We start from the raw sequence: 15854 nt of genomic DNA on the forward strand, positions 1-15854 counted from the left end.
CCTGGGGAGAAGGCCAGTGGTTTTGCAAGGCCAGGTTCCCTTATCTTATCTTTGTTCCCGGTGGAAAGAGGGCTTCACCCTCTGGAACTTGGTGTAGGGGATGGAGTTTAATGATAGAGAGCCCAACAACCTGAGCTCTCACCAGGCCCTGGGCTGGATCCCCAGATGGCAAAACCAATTAAAGTCAATACGTATCAATGGATGTGCAGCTTTCAGCCCAGGTTCTTTGGGTAATTATGATAGAGCTGCAGCAGCCCTTCGGAGGGCATTTCTATGCTGCATGCTCTAGCTGTTTCTCACTGATTCACACGATTGTACTTTGTTCAGTGTTGTTCCAGCTGGTCGTTTCGGGGACAGAAGCGAAGTCCTGGTGCTTCATGTATCTGCTTTAATTTTTTTTGTCTTCTAGAGCTGGGAATCAAATTTAAGACCCCCTTTCCTACCCCACTAGTAGAGGGCTTGATGATTGTGTTACATTCCCAGCCGCAGGCCCCGGTGCTAAATCATGACAATGGCCTTGCTTCACATCTGTGCTCTGCTGCTTAGTGACCTTAAGCGTAGAACTACCTCTGCCTGCCTCAATTTCCTCACCTATAAAATGGGAACAATCATACCTCCTAGGGGTATGTGAACACTGAATGAGATAATGCCAGCACTCCCAAAGTGGTAGCTTCGTGTGTGTGTGTGTGTGTGTGTGTGTGTGTGTGTGTGAGTGTGTATGTGTGTGAGTATACCAGTATTTGGGCTAGAAATCAGGGCTTGGGAGCTGTTCTTTAGCCTTTTTGCTCAAGGCTGGTGTTCTACCACATGGACCACAGCTCTACTTCCAGCTTTTTGCTGGTTAATTGGAGATAAGACTCTCTGGGACTTTCTTGCCTGAACCAGCTTTGAACCTCAATCCTCAGATCTCAGCCTCCTAAGTACCTAGGATTACAGGTGTGAGCTACCAAGGTCTGGCTCTATTATTACTGCTATTTTTTTTGGGGGGGTCCGGTCTTGGGGCCTGAACTCTGGGCCTGGGCGCTGTCCCTCAGCTCTTCAGCTCAAGGCTAGCGCTCTACCACTTGAGCCACAGCACCACCTCTGGCTTTTTTCTTTTTGCTTATGTGGTGCTGAGGAATCAAACCCAGGGCCTCAGGCATGAAAGGTAAGCACTCTACCACTGAGCCATCTTCCCAGCCCCTATTACTGCTATTTTTTTTTGGGGGGGGGTCTGGTCATGGGGCCTGAACTCAGGGCCTGGGCGCTGTCCCTCAGCTCTTCAGCTCAAGGTTAGCACTCTACCACTTGAGCCACAGCGCCACTTCCGGCTTTTTTCTTTTTGCTTATACGGTGCTGAGGAATTGAACCCAGGGCCTTATGCATGCAAGGCAAGTGCTCTACCACTGAGCCACCTTCCCAGCCCTACTGCTATTTTTAAGTATTATCAATATTCTAACATGTTATAATAGTAGTAAACCCCAAGATAACAGAGAATTGAAATTCTCCTGGGATGTTCCTCATACACTGAAGTTCCAGAGGTGGATTTCACAGACAGGGATAGAAGCCCCACGGTCAGGACTGTAGACACGTACTGCACATCTCCAACTTACGAACTGGCTTATTCACCATCAAGTGTTTCTATCCCTGCACTATCCACTATGATAGCCACTAGCAGATAAGGTGACCGTTCGGAGGTGATACATGTAATAAGCAGAACATATACATCACTTCAGACATTGACTTCAATCCCCAGCCCTGCAAAAACAAGCAGGCAAACAAAAAAGTACACATTGAGCCAGGTGCAGCTGGCTCACACCAGTAATCCTAGCTGCATAGAAGGCTGAGAGCTGAGGATCTAAGTTCAAAGCCTCAGGCAGGAAATTCAGGGAGACTCTTTTTTTTTTTTTTTTGTCGGTCGTGGGGCTTGAACTCTGGGCCTGGGCGCTGTCCCTCAGCTCTTCAGCTCAAGGCGAGCGCTCTACCACTTGAGCTACAGCGCCACTTCCAAATTCAGGGAGACTCTTATCTCCAATTAACCACCAAAAAGCTAAAAGTGGAGCTATGGCTCAAGTGGTAGAGCCTGGACTGGAAAAAAGCTGAGAGACAGCACCTAGGCCCAGAGTACAAACCTCAGTACTAGAGAAAAAAAATGGGGGGAGAGGGAGGAAGCACACATCAGATTTGAAAGAACCAAAGGAGAAGAAACTCGAAAAGCATTTGCAAATATCGATTGCTTGTTGACATGATGGTGTTGTGCATGTATTGGAGGTTCTGGTTTGCCAAGGGTTCTCCTGCTTTTAGCACTGAAAGACCTGCATCTCAAGAAATGCCTTCATCCTGGGTTACTATGATTAATTTTATCTTTTTCTTTGAAAATGATATTTATAGAGGAATCTTACCCCATAAGTAGCCTGTTGACAGGGCTGAGTTGATGCCTCTGGCTGATAAGTTTTGCTGGATGAGTTTGGATAGAGCAAAGTATGTGAAACTGAGCTTTGGGCCTGAGGGGAAGCTGAGATTTCCAACTTTGCCTTCAGTAAATCTGCTGAGGGGGAGGGGAGTGATGAGTCCTCATGGGGACAAAGGCTAATTCCAAGGGATTAGGGGACTTCAGGGAACAGTATAACCGTGTTTAGTCTTTACCAGCTGGCCTCCAGAAAATTGCTTTGCTTAAGCACTAATGGGGGGAATGTGAATTTAAATCATCATTGAGTCCTTATTGAGCCAGGCACTACACTCTTTCCTCCAAACCTAGGTTAAGAGCCCCTTCTCTGGACCCAGATTACCCCAAATCTTTCCTCCAGCCTTAGCTTTCAGTGATGAACATAAAGCCTGCAATCCTAGATACTCAGGAGACTGAAATTTGAGGATTGTGTTTCTAAGTCAGCTCAGGCAGGAAAGTCCTATAGACTAGTATCTCCAATTAACTGACACAAAATTGGAAGTGGTGCGGTGGCTCAAAGTGGTAGAGTGCTAGCCTTGAGTGAAAAAGCTTAGGGACAGCGCCCAGGCCCTGAGTTTAAGCGCCATGACTGACAAAAAATTAAAAAAAAAAGTTTATCGTAACCTATCAGTGGATGATGAATGCTCCCCCAGCGATGCCATCTAAGCATCACAGTCCCGGCCCATTTTATCTACCCCTGCCTCAGCTTGCCTTCTTATTCTAGGATTGTTCTGGTGACTTTCTCCTTAAGGAAGATATCCTAGTGGGGAGCAGTGGCTCACTCCTGCAATCATGTTCTGAAGGCTGAGATCTGAGGATCCTGGTTGGAAGCCAGCCAGGCAGAGCATCTGAGGAATTCATCTCCAATTAACAATCAAAAAGCTGAAAGTGGCCTGAATGCTGGTGCCTCATGCCTGTAATCCTGGCTACCCAGGAGGCTGAGATCTGAGGATCATGGTTCCAAGCCAACATGGACAGGGAAGTCCTTGAGGTTCTGGTTTTTTTTTTGGGTCCGGTTGTAGGGCCTGAACTCTGGGCCTGGGCGCTGTCCCTCAGCTCTTCAGCTCAAGACTAGCGCTCTACCACTTGAGCCACAGCACCACTTCCGGCTTTTTTCTTTTTGCTTATGTGGAACCCGAGGCCTCTGCCATGCAAGGCATGCGCTCTACCACTGAGCTACCTTCCCAGCCCCTCCTTGAGGTTCTTATTTCCAGTTATGCAGCAAAAGCTGGTCATGGAGCTGTGGCTCCAAGTGGTAGAGTGCCAGCCTTGAGCTAAAAAGCTCAGGGACAGCGCTCAAACGCTGAGTTCAAGCCCTAGGACCCACGCTGGGAGTGGAGGCGTGGCTCTCGGAATCAAAAAAGGAGTAAAAGAAAAGATACCCTGCTGGGGTGGTAGTGGGAAGGAAGAGAGGCCCCGGGACACGTCGGAGACCCTGGGCGCAGTGCCGTCTTCGGGAGGCAGGGGGCGAGCGTGGCCAGGGAGTTCTAGCTCTGGGGTCGGACGGGGCGGGGCTCTGGAGGGCGGGACGTCGCAGCGCGCAGGCGCGGGGCCAGCGCCTCTCGCGCTTTGGGTCGGGCGACCTCAGAGCAGCTCCGGCCGCGGCTCTGGTAGCAGCGAGTTCGAGCCCTACTCCCGCTCCGCTTTGGTTCTCTCTCCCTTGGCCTGTGGGCCTTCGGACACCCGTCCCGTCAGCTCGTTGCGCTTAGCGCTCTCTCCCTGCCGCCAGGATGCCGGTGACGGAGAAGGACCTGGCGGAGGACGCGCCGTGGAAGAAGATCCAGCAGAACACGTTCACGCGCTGGTGCAACGAGCACCTGAAGTGCGTGAACAAGCGCATCGGGAACCTGCAGACCGACCTGAGCGACGGGCTGCGGCTCATCGCGCTGCTCGAGGTGCTCAGCCAGAAGCGCATGTACCGCAAGTACCACCAGCGGCCCACCTTCCGCCAGATGCAGCTGGAGAACGTGTCCGTGGCGCTCGAGTTCCTGGACCACGAGAGCATCAAGCTCGTGTCCATCGGTGAGCGCCCTGGGCCGGCCCTGGCACCGGCGGGGGTGGGGGGGCGTCTTCCCGCCCGTGCGCCCCCGCCACACGCGGGGTCTCCCTGCGGTGCGCCCCACCGCCCCGCCCAGGCCTGGGGAGTCACCATGGGGGCTGGGGATCTAAGGACTCAGGTGCCACCCCCGGTGCCATCCCTGGGCTGCGCTCCCCGCCGTGCGTCCTGGAGTTAGCTGTGGGGTACCCGAGGGCGAGGATGGAGACGTGCGTTCTCTCTGCGCCTGGGGCGCAGGGCTGGGGGAGATCGGGACCCGGGTCTGTGGTTCGTCCCCGTGGGCGGGTCCCCGAGTACTCGTGGGGTGCACCCCGGCCTGTGCGCTGGTTGCCCCTGAATGGGCGTTGGCTCGGAGTCGGGCCGCGGAGACCCGGGAGGGAGCGTTCACCGCCGGGGACCTCCGCGCCTGGGTGCGGACGGGAGCTGGCGCGCGCCCCCGCCGTCGGGCAGGGCGAGGGGACGCGCTGCGAAGCGGATCGCGGAGGTGTGTCCTCCCGGCTCCCGCGCGCCGCCTCGCTGCTCGCCGCTGGCTGGGATGGTTTGGAGATCGGAGGTGGTGTGAAGTAGTCATTAACCCCCCCTCCCCCGGTGGAGAGCCCAGCTGGCGACTCTACCGTCTTCCAAGTTTATCGCAGTCATCTCAGCGGCGGAGGGGGCCTGAGACCCCTTTTACAGATGGCAGGTCGGGAGAGTTGACTTATCCAAGGTCACACGACTAGGGGCCAGACAATTGGAGACAATTGGGAGTTTGTTTTCCTCCCCCTCCCCCGCCCCCCCATAATCTTCCTGAGAGGGGAAGGGGAGTTGGATTTGGGGCAACTCTGTCTCCCCCCCTCCCCCTCCCCCGCCCCCCCCCATAATCTTCCTGAGAGGGGAAGGGGAGTTGGATTTGGGGCAACTCTGTCTCCCCCCTCCCCCTCCCCCGCTCCGCACTGAGGAGCAAGAATGGGGATGCGGTCTCTCTTACGACCTGGGGTAGTTGAGGGCTTCTGAGAGGGTCACAGAGGCTGAGGTTGGGGATTGTTATACTAGGGACAATATAATGTATGTTCATGTGTGTCCATTGTCAGCACACATACACTAGGCATGTAGGAGCGCACTGTATGAATGTACTCTGCGTATTTAAAGAGTACACGTGCAGTGTGAATGTGCAATTATGTATAGTGTGTGAGAGAGAGAGAGAGAGAGAAAGAGAGAGAGAGAAAGAGAGAGAGAGTGTGTTAGAGTTTGTCTTTCTGGGGAAATACTGACCTGGGGCTGGGGTCTCTTCCTGAGGAAACCAGGTCATTCTAACCACTACAGCCGAAAGAAAGGACTCCAGTCAAAAAAGGGTGTGGCTGCTGGGACTTTCTCCGGTGCAAAAGGGGTTCCCTCTAGGCTGAGCCGCCTGGCAGCCTTGCCCTCCCCCACACCTGTCCTAGCAGGTAGAGCTGCTTCCTGCTTCCTGGGCCTAGGCAGCTGCTGCTCCCAGCCAGACTCTCCGCAGGCCTCTCCTCCCAGGGCTGGTGTCTCTGCAGAGGGGAGCTTGGGGTGGGGGAAGCTGTTGTCTTTTTTTTTGGGGGGGGGGGGTTCTTCCTTATGTTGGAGGAGAACCTCAGAATTCTCCTCTTTCCTCTTCTGAGGAACGAATCTCAAGGTCTCAACTTGGATCTATTCTTCTTTGTTTAAAAAAGTGTGTATTTATTTAATTAACTGAGCAAAGAAACTTAAAGTAAACCAGGAGTATCCAAACATGACATAGAATCTCTTAAAAAAGAAAAAAAGAAAGAAAAAAGAAACCACAGTTCAGAAAAAACTCTGGGCTGCCTAATTGACCAACTATAAAAGAAGCAGCTGTGTCCAGCATGGCTTTACTTTAGTGCTCTGGGCTTGGGTATCTCATTCTCCAAGCTGGACAGTGCTAAAGGCCGCCTTTACATTTTTCTACTTGGTCCTTGTAATTTTCATTCCTGAAACCATTCAGGGCCTCAGGCCTCCATTGCCCTGGCATTGCAGGAATGGCTTCCTTTCCTCTACTGGTGGGGCTGTGCGCTCCTGACAGCCTTTTTGTAGACCACCACAATTTACATTGTGTGATTCTTCTTTTTCTTTCTTTTCTTTTGTGTTTGCTGGTCTTGGGACTTGAAATCAGGACACTGTCCCTAAGCTTTTTCACTTAAGGCTAGGGCTCTACCACCTGAGCCGCAGCTCCATTTCCAGCTTTTTTTTTTTTTTTTTTTTTGCTGGTTTGTTTGAGATAAGCATCCCATGGACTCTCCTGCCTGAGCTGGTTTTGAACTGTGATCTTCAGATCTCAGCTTTCTGAGTAACTAGGATTACAGGCATGAGCCACTGGTACCTGGCTTTTCATTTTTCTTTTAAAATATTGCTTGGTTCATATTCCCCAAGGTGACATTCCTGGGTCAATGCGTGTCACCACATATATGACTCCTGCCTAGTTGCTGTCCAGAAAGATCTCATAGCAAACAGGTTTTCCAGCCTCTAGAGACAGACAGTCATGCAAGTTGCCCAGAGGGCTAAAGCCTGAGTCCTCTTCCCACTGCTTCTGGGACAATACTGAAAAAGACTTTAGTTCATGTATTCATTGCTGATATAATGTTGGCTTGGACTGAGAGTGATGCTAGCTAGTTCCATTTGGAGCATGCCAGGTATTTATTATATTGATTCCTGCCATTGAATACCCATGAAAGTCATTGACGGATAGCAATTCTTACCCTTTTCAATAGAGATCTTTTCTGAAAACTCTGGAAGGGTAAAGTTTGGCTCTATCCTGCCTGCCATATGGAAAGTACTAAGAAAGTGGTTGCTGTGGTTACTGTTGATGTTGCTTGTATTATTGTCCCTAAAGAAGGGAAATGGGAGGGAAATAACTTGTAGAAGTGACCCAGCTACGCAACCCCATTGCTGTGATCAGAACTCAGGTTTCCCAAGCGATTTAAATTGAGCCTTGACTTGACTTTGCTTCTTTTTTTTTTTTTTTTGTCGGTCATGGGGCTTGAACTCTGGGCCTGGGCGCTGTCCCTCAGATCTTCAGCTCAAGGAGAGCGCTCTACCACTTGAGCTACAGCGCCACTTCCGGTTTTCTGGTGGTTTTATTGGAGATAGGAGTCTCACGGTCTCTCCTGCCCGGGCTGGCTTTGAACCGTGATCCTCAGATCTCAGCCTCCTGAGGAGCTAGGATTACAGGCGTGAGCCACCAGCGCCCGGCTTTGACTTTGCTTCTTATGTCAGAGAGTGGTAAAACTGAGCCCTCCTTCCTCTATCAAAGGGCCCCCTAATCCACTACCTTTTTTTTTAAGGTCTGGGTTGTTGGGATGACAACTGGATACCCATACTTTAAATCTCTCTCATCAGAGAAGACAGCTCTCCGTGAGTGACAGGATTAGTGCTCTGAGCTATAAAGAAGGTCTTAGGATTTGAATTTAGTGTCATCTTAGGAGGTGGGGTCAGCTGGCCTTGATCTGTTGAGGAATGCCTGCTGTATTATCAGTCTTCATTGGTGTGTGTGTGTGTGTGTGTGTGTGTGTGTGTGTGTGTGTGCGTGCGTGTGCGTGTGCGTGTGCGCCTGGGTGCTGTTCCTGAGATCTTTTTTTTGTTTTGTTTTGTTTTTTGTTTTGGTCCGGTCATGGGTCTGAACTCTGGGCCTGGGTGCTGTCCCTCAGCTCTTCAGCTCAAGGCTAGCGCTCTACCACTTGAGCCACAGCGCCACTTCTGGCTTTTTTCTTTTTTGCTTATGTGGTGCTGAGGAATCGAACCCAGGGCCTCCTGCATGCAAGGCAAGCGCTCCACCACTGAGCCACCTTCCCAGCCCTCCCTGAGATCTTTTACTCAGGGCTAGTGCTCTACCACTTTGAGCCACAGCACCACTTCTGGTTTTCTGGTGGTTAATTGGAGATAAGTCTCACTTCTTGCCTGGGCTGGCTTTGAATCTTGATCCTTAGATCTCAGCCCCCTGAGTAGCTAGGATTACAGGAATGAGCTACCAGTGCTCTGCTTATTGGTGTTTTTTGTTTTTGTTTTTGAGATTTCCTGATATCAGTACATCATGTTTTGCTCCATAATGAGAGACCATACCATTGGATGAATACAGTGTTTTATGGATCTTGGGTAACTCCCAACAATATACATTATGGGAACCATCAGAATTGTGTATATGAGTCTGCTTATGAGACCACAGGATACCAGAGGGCTGGCATGTCTGTCTAGAACCCACTGAAAAGTCAACTCTGCCTATTTAATTACTCACATTTGTGGTTCATCAGAAGATGGGCCCACCCTAAAGCTCCATCCCAAAGTTGAAAATGTTTCTTTACTTTCTTGTTATAGCTGGAGACTTCAGCATATTTAGCTCTACTTGTTTGCTAGAGCTGGCAGTTTTATTTACTTGTCTTTCCAGAAATCTTTCTGACTCTGGGCAGCCTAGCTAACTTGGAGAAAAAAGGGTCTCCCAGAGTCTCATTGACTTTCCTGCTTCAGGTGGCTTCTAGCTGTGATCCTCTGATCCCAGCCTCCTGAATAGCAAGGATTACAGGTTTGAGATACAGGTAGTGACTGATGGATGTGGCCTGACCCTAAATGCTTAATTTACCTGCATGTGGGCCAGCTCAGGAAGGTCGCTGGGCTGGGTCTTTTTGTGTGTGTGTTGGGGGTGGAGGAGGGTGGGTGGGGATAGTGAATTAATTACTGTTCTACCCAATGCCTTTCTCTTATCTCCCCCTTTTGTCTCATCACCATTGAATTAGGTACCCAAAACTCAAGTTCTGCTTCTTGTTTAACTGTGTGCTTTGGACACAATGTAGTCCAAACCCAGAGAACACTTAAAAAGTAGTGAAGTGAGATACTTTGTTACAACCAACAAGTCCTGTGCCATTTGCAACAATGTAGCACATGACTATATACGGTTAAGGGTGAGGAGTCTTGATTCAAATCCCACTTGTCACAAAGTAGCTATTAAGAAATTTCTGAGAAGTGGCGCTGTGGTTCCAGTGATAGAGGCTAGCCTTGAGCTGAAGAGCTGAGGGACAGCGCCCAGGCCCAGAGTTCAAGCCCTATGACCGACAAAAACAAAGAAAAAAGAAATTATTGCTAAAATGAGGATAATAACTACTTCTTTGAAAGGTTGTTATAAAGATGGAACAAGTTCATATGTTAAGAAAATGCTTGGGACAGGTTCAGGGTATATAATAAGTGCTCTGTGAATACTTGTTGACTAAACAAGGTACCATCCCATAATATTCTCAGAAGTCATGCTGGAGGACTTGCATGCTGAAGGGACATTTAAAGTCAGCGCCACGCTGGGAGATCAGCTTGGTGAGCTGACGTTGATCCTCCTTCTTGCCAAGATAGAGTTGGGAGCTGTCTAAAGGGTGCCCCCCCTGGGAGAAGGGTGACCCCGGTATGTTATGGCTGCCTCAGGGGCCTATTCACACCCACTTTGTTTCCGAGCTGGACAGGAGCTCCAGGCGGCTGGTCATTCCAACTTTCCACCCCGGTCAGGAATATCTGGGCCAAATCACTTCCAGATGGTGGTCCGGCCTCTGCCGTGTTCCTCTAGCAACAGCAGGGCTGGCATGCCAGCCAGCAGCCGCCTTCATTCTTGGAGAGTGTGCTTTCGGAAGGAGGGCTTTGATTTGGAGCCAAGTATGCCTGCAGGCCCTCCCACCCACGGGCCTGGGTGCTGCGCTGAGAGGCGGGCATCCAGGGCTGCCGGCTTACTTGAGGGCTGGTTGTCTTGTTTTTCAGAGCAGTAGATGCTTAGAGTTGCCTCCAGCAGCTCCATGGCCACCGGTCCTATTCATCTTGCACACAGTCATCTGTATTCAGCCTCCAGGTCCACACTGATGAGGCTCTACAGAAAGCCTCATGATTCAGGGCATGGGCCTGAAGCTGGCCTACCTGGATTGTGATCCCCATTATTCTCCTAATCGCTGTGCAGCTCTGGCTTGGGGTTTTAGCTTTTCTGAATCTGTTTCTCTATAACTTGTAGGAACACTATAGTTCTGACTTAATGACAGCATTATATTTGATTAGGTTAAGTTAAATAACAGAATACTAATATTATCATTATTAATAGTGTGTGTGTGTGTGTGTGTATGTGTGTGTATTTGTGATGGTACTGAGGTTTGAACCCAGGGTCTCACACATGCTGGACTGGCGCTCTATACCACTTGAGCCACACCTCCAGTCTTTTTTTTCTTCTGTCTCTGTTGGTCTCTGCTTCCTTCCCTCTCTCTCTCTCTCTCTCTCTCTCTCTTTCTTTCTTTCTCTCTCTCTTTCTCTCTTTTTCTCTCTCTCTCTCTTGCTGTTTGTTTTTGAGATAGGGTCTCATGAACTTATTACAGTGGTCCCCAACCTCAATCTTTCTGCTCTTAGCCTCTCCAGTAGTTAGGATTACAGGTGTGAGTCACTGGCATTCATCCTGTGGTTTTTTGTTTGTTTGTTGTTGTTTTGAGACTGTCTCAAGACCAGCTTAAGCTGGTCTTGAACTTCTGCTCCTCCTGTCTCAGCCTTTAAAGAGTGCTGGGATTATAGGAATGTGCCACCACACTTGGTTTATTATTGTGCTTTTGAACCCCAGCCCAGATCTTTGTTCTGCAGCGACTTGAGTGTGTTGGAATCCTGTTGCTTTTATCTGCTGTTAGGACTAATTCTGAACCAAATCCAATTCTAGTTGCAAAAGCCCATAGGAGGGCTAGGAAGGTGGCTCAGTAGTAGAGCGCTTGCCTTGCATGCATAAGGCCCTGGATTCGATTCCTTAGCACCACATAAGCAGAAAAAGCTGGAAGTGGTGCTGTGGCTCAAGTGGTAGAGCACTAGCCTTGAGCTGAAGAGCTGAGGGACAGCGCCCAGGCCCAGAGTTCAGGCCCCATGACCACCACCACCACCACTAACAACAAAAAGCCCATAGGAATAATGAGAGTCATGTCCACCGCCTTCCTCACACTCTGCCCTGAGGGGCGAATGGCCAGTTATTGGGAGAGCAGCATGTAGTGGGGGCCCTCTCACACCTCCAGGCACACACTCATCACCTAGGACTTGGTTTAAAATGTAAACTTGGCTGGGCGCTGGTGGCTCACGCCTGTAATCCTAGCTACTCAGGAGGCTGAGAGCTGAGGATTGTGATTCAAAGCCAGTCCAGGCAGGAAAGTCCATGAGACTATTATCTCCAATAAACCACCAGAAAACTGGAAGTGGCACTGTGGTTCAAGTGGTAGAGCACTAGCCTTGAGCTGAAGAGCTGAGGGACAGTGCCCAACCCAGAGTTCAGGCCCCACCACTGACTGGAAAAAGAAAAAAATGTAAACTTGTTTGAGTGGGGCTGGGAAAAAGGCTGAGGTCGCCTTTTCCTACCAGCTCCCGGCCTACGCAGTGAGGATCCAGACGCCAGCCCCTCACAGGAGGTGCTAGAGGCTGAGGCAGAAGTTCAAGGCCAGCTTGGGCTATGTAGTGTACTCTCCCCACCTCTTATTTTAAGGTACTTACCCCCAGGCTGGAGTGGGCAATTTGGAAGATTCCTTGGAGGAATGGACCTTTAAGTAGAAAAGCTTGACTAAAATGAGGTGAGCAAATAGGCAGTAGGTGAGCACCAAAGAATGTGTCAGGTTGAAGGTCAAAGTACTTGGGTGAAAGGGATGTTGGAGAGGTAGGCAGGATTATTTGCGGCTGGAAGGATGTCTGTCCAGTGACAAGTTTAGGACAGGGTGGTTGAAACCAGTCCAGGTCATCTGAGCTGGGTGTCTCTGGTGTGGTGTTCTATCATTCCTGTCAAGGAAAACTTTAAATGTTCCCCTTTCTTATATATGTCTGGTGTGTGTGTGTGTATGTGTGTGATATGTATATGTGTTTGTGTATCAGTGTGTATATCAAGTATTAGTAAAGCTTAGTCACTTTGGAAAAGAGATCCAAATAAATATCTATGGCCTGGTGACAGTGGCTCACACCTGTAATCCTAGCTACTCAGGAGGCTAAGATCTGACAATCATGGTTCAAAGCCAGCCAGGGCAGGAAAGTCCAAGACTCTTATCTCCAATAAACCACTCAGAAAACAGAAGTGGTGCTGTGGCTCAGAGTAGTACAGTGCTAGCTTTGAGCAGAAAAGGCTCAGGGACAGTGCACAGGCCTTGCCTTCAAGCCCCAGGACTGGCCCCCAAAATAATAATCTGTCATTTCTTGGCTATATGAATTAATGTGTCTTTTGTATCCTTAGGGTGTCCTGAGGGCCCGCATTTCTACCTTTAGTTTAGTTTTTCTTTTAGTTTTGTTTGTGTGTGTGTGTGTATCTGGTGTTGGGATTCAAACCCAGAGTCTTGTGCACACTAGCAAGTGGTCTAGTACTTAGCTGTTTCTGTAGCCACTTAATTTTCCTTCTTTTCCCATATTATTTTGAATTTAATTTTCTTCTTTGGTTAATCTAAGGAACTGGATCCATGTTGTATAACCCCATCCCCCAATAAGTTTAACCGAATAAATCTGGTGGAATGAGCCATTTCAGTGTAAGTCAGTGCTATTGCCTGTTTTGCAGTGATTGCAGTTGCTTTTCTTGATATTTGACTAGAAGCTAGGTTACCTTTCTGTTGTAAATCTAGTTATTCATTAAACGTGTTTAGTGGTCCTAAATGAGTTTAGGCTATTCTATAGTGAGCAACAGTACTTCAGGGGTTGGGAAATGGGTTTCCCTGTGGTTTTTAGGAGCCCAGTTCACTTTCCATGGGAAATGAACTCCATGTTTTTGGAGAACTTGAGAAAGATGCAGAAAACCACAGTTTTCCTTAAGAGTTCAGTGATGAAAGGGAGAGTAGCTATGCACAGGGTAAAGGAAAAAGCTGGGTATTATTAATTAGTTGTTGTGTTTTTTTTTTTTTTTAAGTACTGGTAGTTTGAACTTACTTGCTTTGCCACTTGAGCCATGCCTCCGGTCCAGCATTTTGCTGGTTATTTTTGGAGATGGAGTCCAGTGGACTTTTCCACATGGGCCAGCTTCAAATCCTAATACTCTAGATCTCAGCCTCCTGAGTGCTGGGATTATAGACATGTACTGTCATGCTTGGCTACTACTAGATAATGACAAAACATACTGAAGGACAGTTGCCATCATTCATCTCATTCCAACCAGTCTCCAAGCAGAAGAATATCCTTGACCAAACTTTCTTGTACCATATTATGTTTGCTTCTTTTTTTTGGGTCTAGTCGTGGGGCCTGAACTCTGGGCTTGGGCACTGTCCCTCAGCTCTTCAGCTCAAGGCTAGTGTTCTACCACTTGAGCCACAGCGCCACTTCCGGCTTTTTTTTTTTTTTTTTTTGCTTATGTGCCACTGAGGAATCAAACCCAGGACCTCAAGCATGCAAGGCAAGCGTGCTACCACTGAGCCACCTTCCCAGCCCCTGTTTGCTTGTTTTTGCTTAATCAGTACTGGTGATAATTCTGAATTATTTTGACAGAGCATCTGATTTAACCTGGCTTTTTCTAAGCAGTGCAGCAGGTAGAAAGCTTGGAAGGGAAAAGACCCTTGTCCTTCATTTTCCTAAGGCTGTTCTTGATACCAATAATGCATACCGATGTTGCTGCTTGTGTGCACAGTGTTGACGTGATGTTCTCATTCAGCTTTATTTATACATAAAATATAGAGTATGTTTGCATGTCTCTGCTGAGCATTGTCTGCATGCCTTTTGTTACTTCCAGTCCTTATTCCATACTCTTCAAGTCTTTATTTATTGCAACAGTTTTACTATGTAGCCCAGGCTGGCTTCAAAACTCACCCTTCTGCTTTAGCCTACTCAGTGCTGGAAGTAAAGCAATGTGCCACCATAACCAGCTATGAGTAGCTTCTTTCTTTTTTGTCTGTTGTGGGACTTGAACTCAAGGCCTGAGTACTGTTCCTGAGCTCTTTTGCTCAAAGCAAGTGCTCTACCACTTTGAGACACAGCTCCATGTTAAGTTTTCTGGTGTTAATTAGAGATAAGAGTATCATGAGCTCACACCTGTAATCCTAGCTACTCAGGAGGCTGAGATCTGAGGATCGCTGTTCAAAGTCAGCTCAGGCAGGAAAGTCTGTGAGACTCTTACCTGCAATAAGCCACTCAGAAGACCAGAAGTGGTGCTGTGGCTCAAGTGGTAGAGTGCTAGCCGTGAGCTCAAGAGCTGAGGGATAGGGCCGAGGCCCAGAGTTCAAGCCCCAGGACTGACCAAAAAAAAAAAAAAGGAATATCATGGACTTTTCCTGCTCCATCTGGCTTTGAACTGTGATCCTCAGATCTCAGCCTCCTGAGTAGCTTGCACGCATGAGCTATCAATGCTCGGCAATCTTTTTATTCTTATAGATGAGAAAAGCCAGACAGAGACCTGCCTCACCCCACAGGTAGGGCTTAATGCTTCCCCTGCATCATGCTGTTAAGTATTTTTATGTGTCTGTGCTTGGCTTGCACACATTGTAAGGTAAAGTAGGTTGATTGTATAGTGAGAGGGGGTAGGAAGGACTGTTTTCCACTTGTGTCAGTTGTGTTTGGTTTGTATCATGGTTTGTTTTCCTCCGAACTTTACACATTTGTGCTTGATTAATGTGATGCTGAAATTGCCTTCCATAAGACAAAACTTCTGGGTTCCGTCCTTTGATCGGGGCCTTTCCCACAGTTTCTGGAGCCATTTCTCTTTCCTGGCCATTAGTTCCCTAGGGCAGTGACATCATTGCAAATGTAGACAGTAGGGGCCAGCTAAATAAAAGTTGCTTTGCTTGGAGGGGGCTGGGCAGCACTTGTGGTGTGAGGCCAGAAGACAGAGGTGAGAAAGGGGGTGTCTTTGGAATTCCTCCTGGCTTCTCTCCTGTATCCGAGGGGCTCCAGTGCATCCCACAAGGCAGGGGTATGTGTGTGTGTGTGTGTGTGTGTGTGTGTGTGTGTGTGTCTGTGTTGGGGAGAGTCAGCATGCCAGGAGATCTTGGTGACAGTGGACATTGGCCCAGCTGGGATCTATCAAAATGACTCAACCACATCCCTTCCCTGTGCTACCTTTAAACATTAACCCAGGAGAGGGTGCTTTTCTTTCTTGACCTGGCACTGGCCTTTGTCAGGCTGGTGGCTCTGGCCCAGTGTCCAGCTGGCTTGCAATCCAAACAAGAGGCATTGTGCTCAGTTTTAGGCAGTCTCGTCGACAGGCAGGCTGTTCGTGGCTCCCACAGCAGCTGGGAGCCGGGCCTGTTCCCCAAGGGCTTCTCTGAGAGAAGGTGGTGTGTTTAGCTGGTTCAGCGCTCAGCCTCCACAGCCGTGCAGGGCTGGCTTGTTGAAAGGTCTGGGCGTTAACACAACACTCCTGTTCTCCTTCTCTGAAGGCCCTTTATGCTGGCATGAATTCCTTTTCTCATGGAGATCTGAAAGCTCTTT

At 49.0% G+C, this 15854-nt stretch overlaps 1 protein-coding gene across 5 annotated transcripts in view; it reads left to right on the forward strand.

The window, feature by feature from the left end:
- The first annotated feature begins 4014 nt into the window (after positions 1-4014).
- Positions 4015-15854, forward strand: part of Flnb (filamin B) — a 169652-nt gene continuing 157812 nt past the window's right edge. For all 5 annotated transcript variants that reach the window (XM_042679680.1, XM_042679684.1, XM_042679679.1 and 2 more), the window contains exon 1: positions 4015-4447. In XM_042679680.1, coding sequence (XP_042535614.1) covers positions 4156-4447 — 292 coding nt within the window. In that variant the 5' untranslated portion in view covers positions 4015-4155. The remainder of the gene's footprint in view (positions 4448-15854) is intronic.

Source organism: Dipodomys spectabilis, unplaced genomic scaffold, assembly GCF_019054845.1.
Source record: "Dipodomys spectabilis isolate Male_0828 unplaced genomic scaffold, ASM1905484v1 ptg000054l, whole genome shotgun sequence".
NCBI lineage: Eukaryota > Metazoa > Chordata > Mammalia > Rodentia > Heteromyidae > Dipodomys > Dipodomys spectabilis.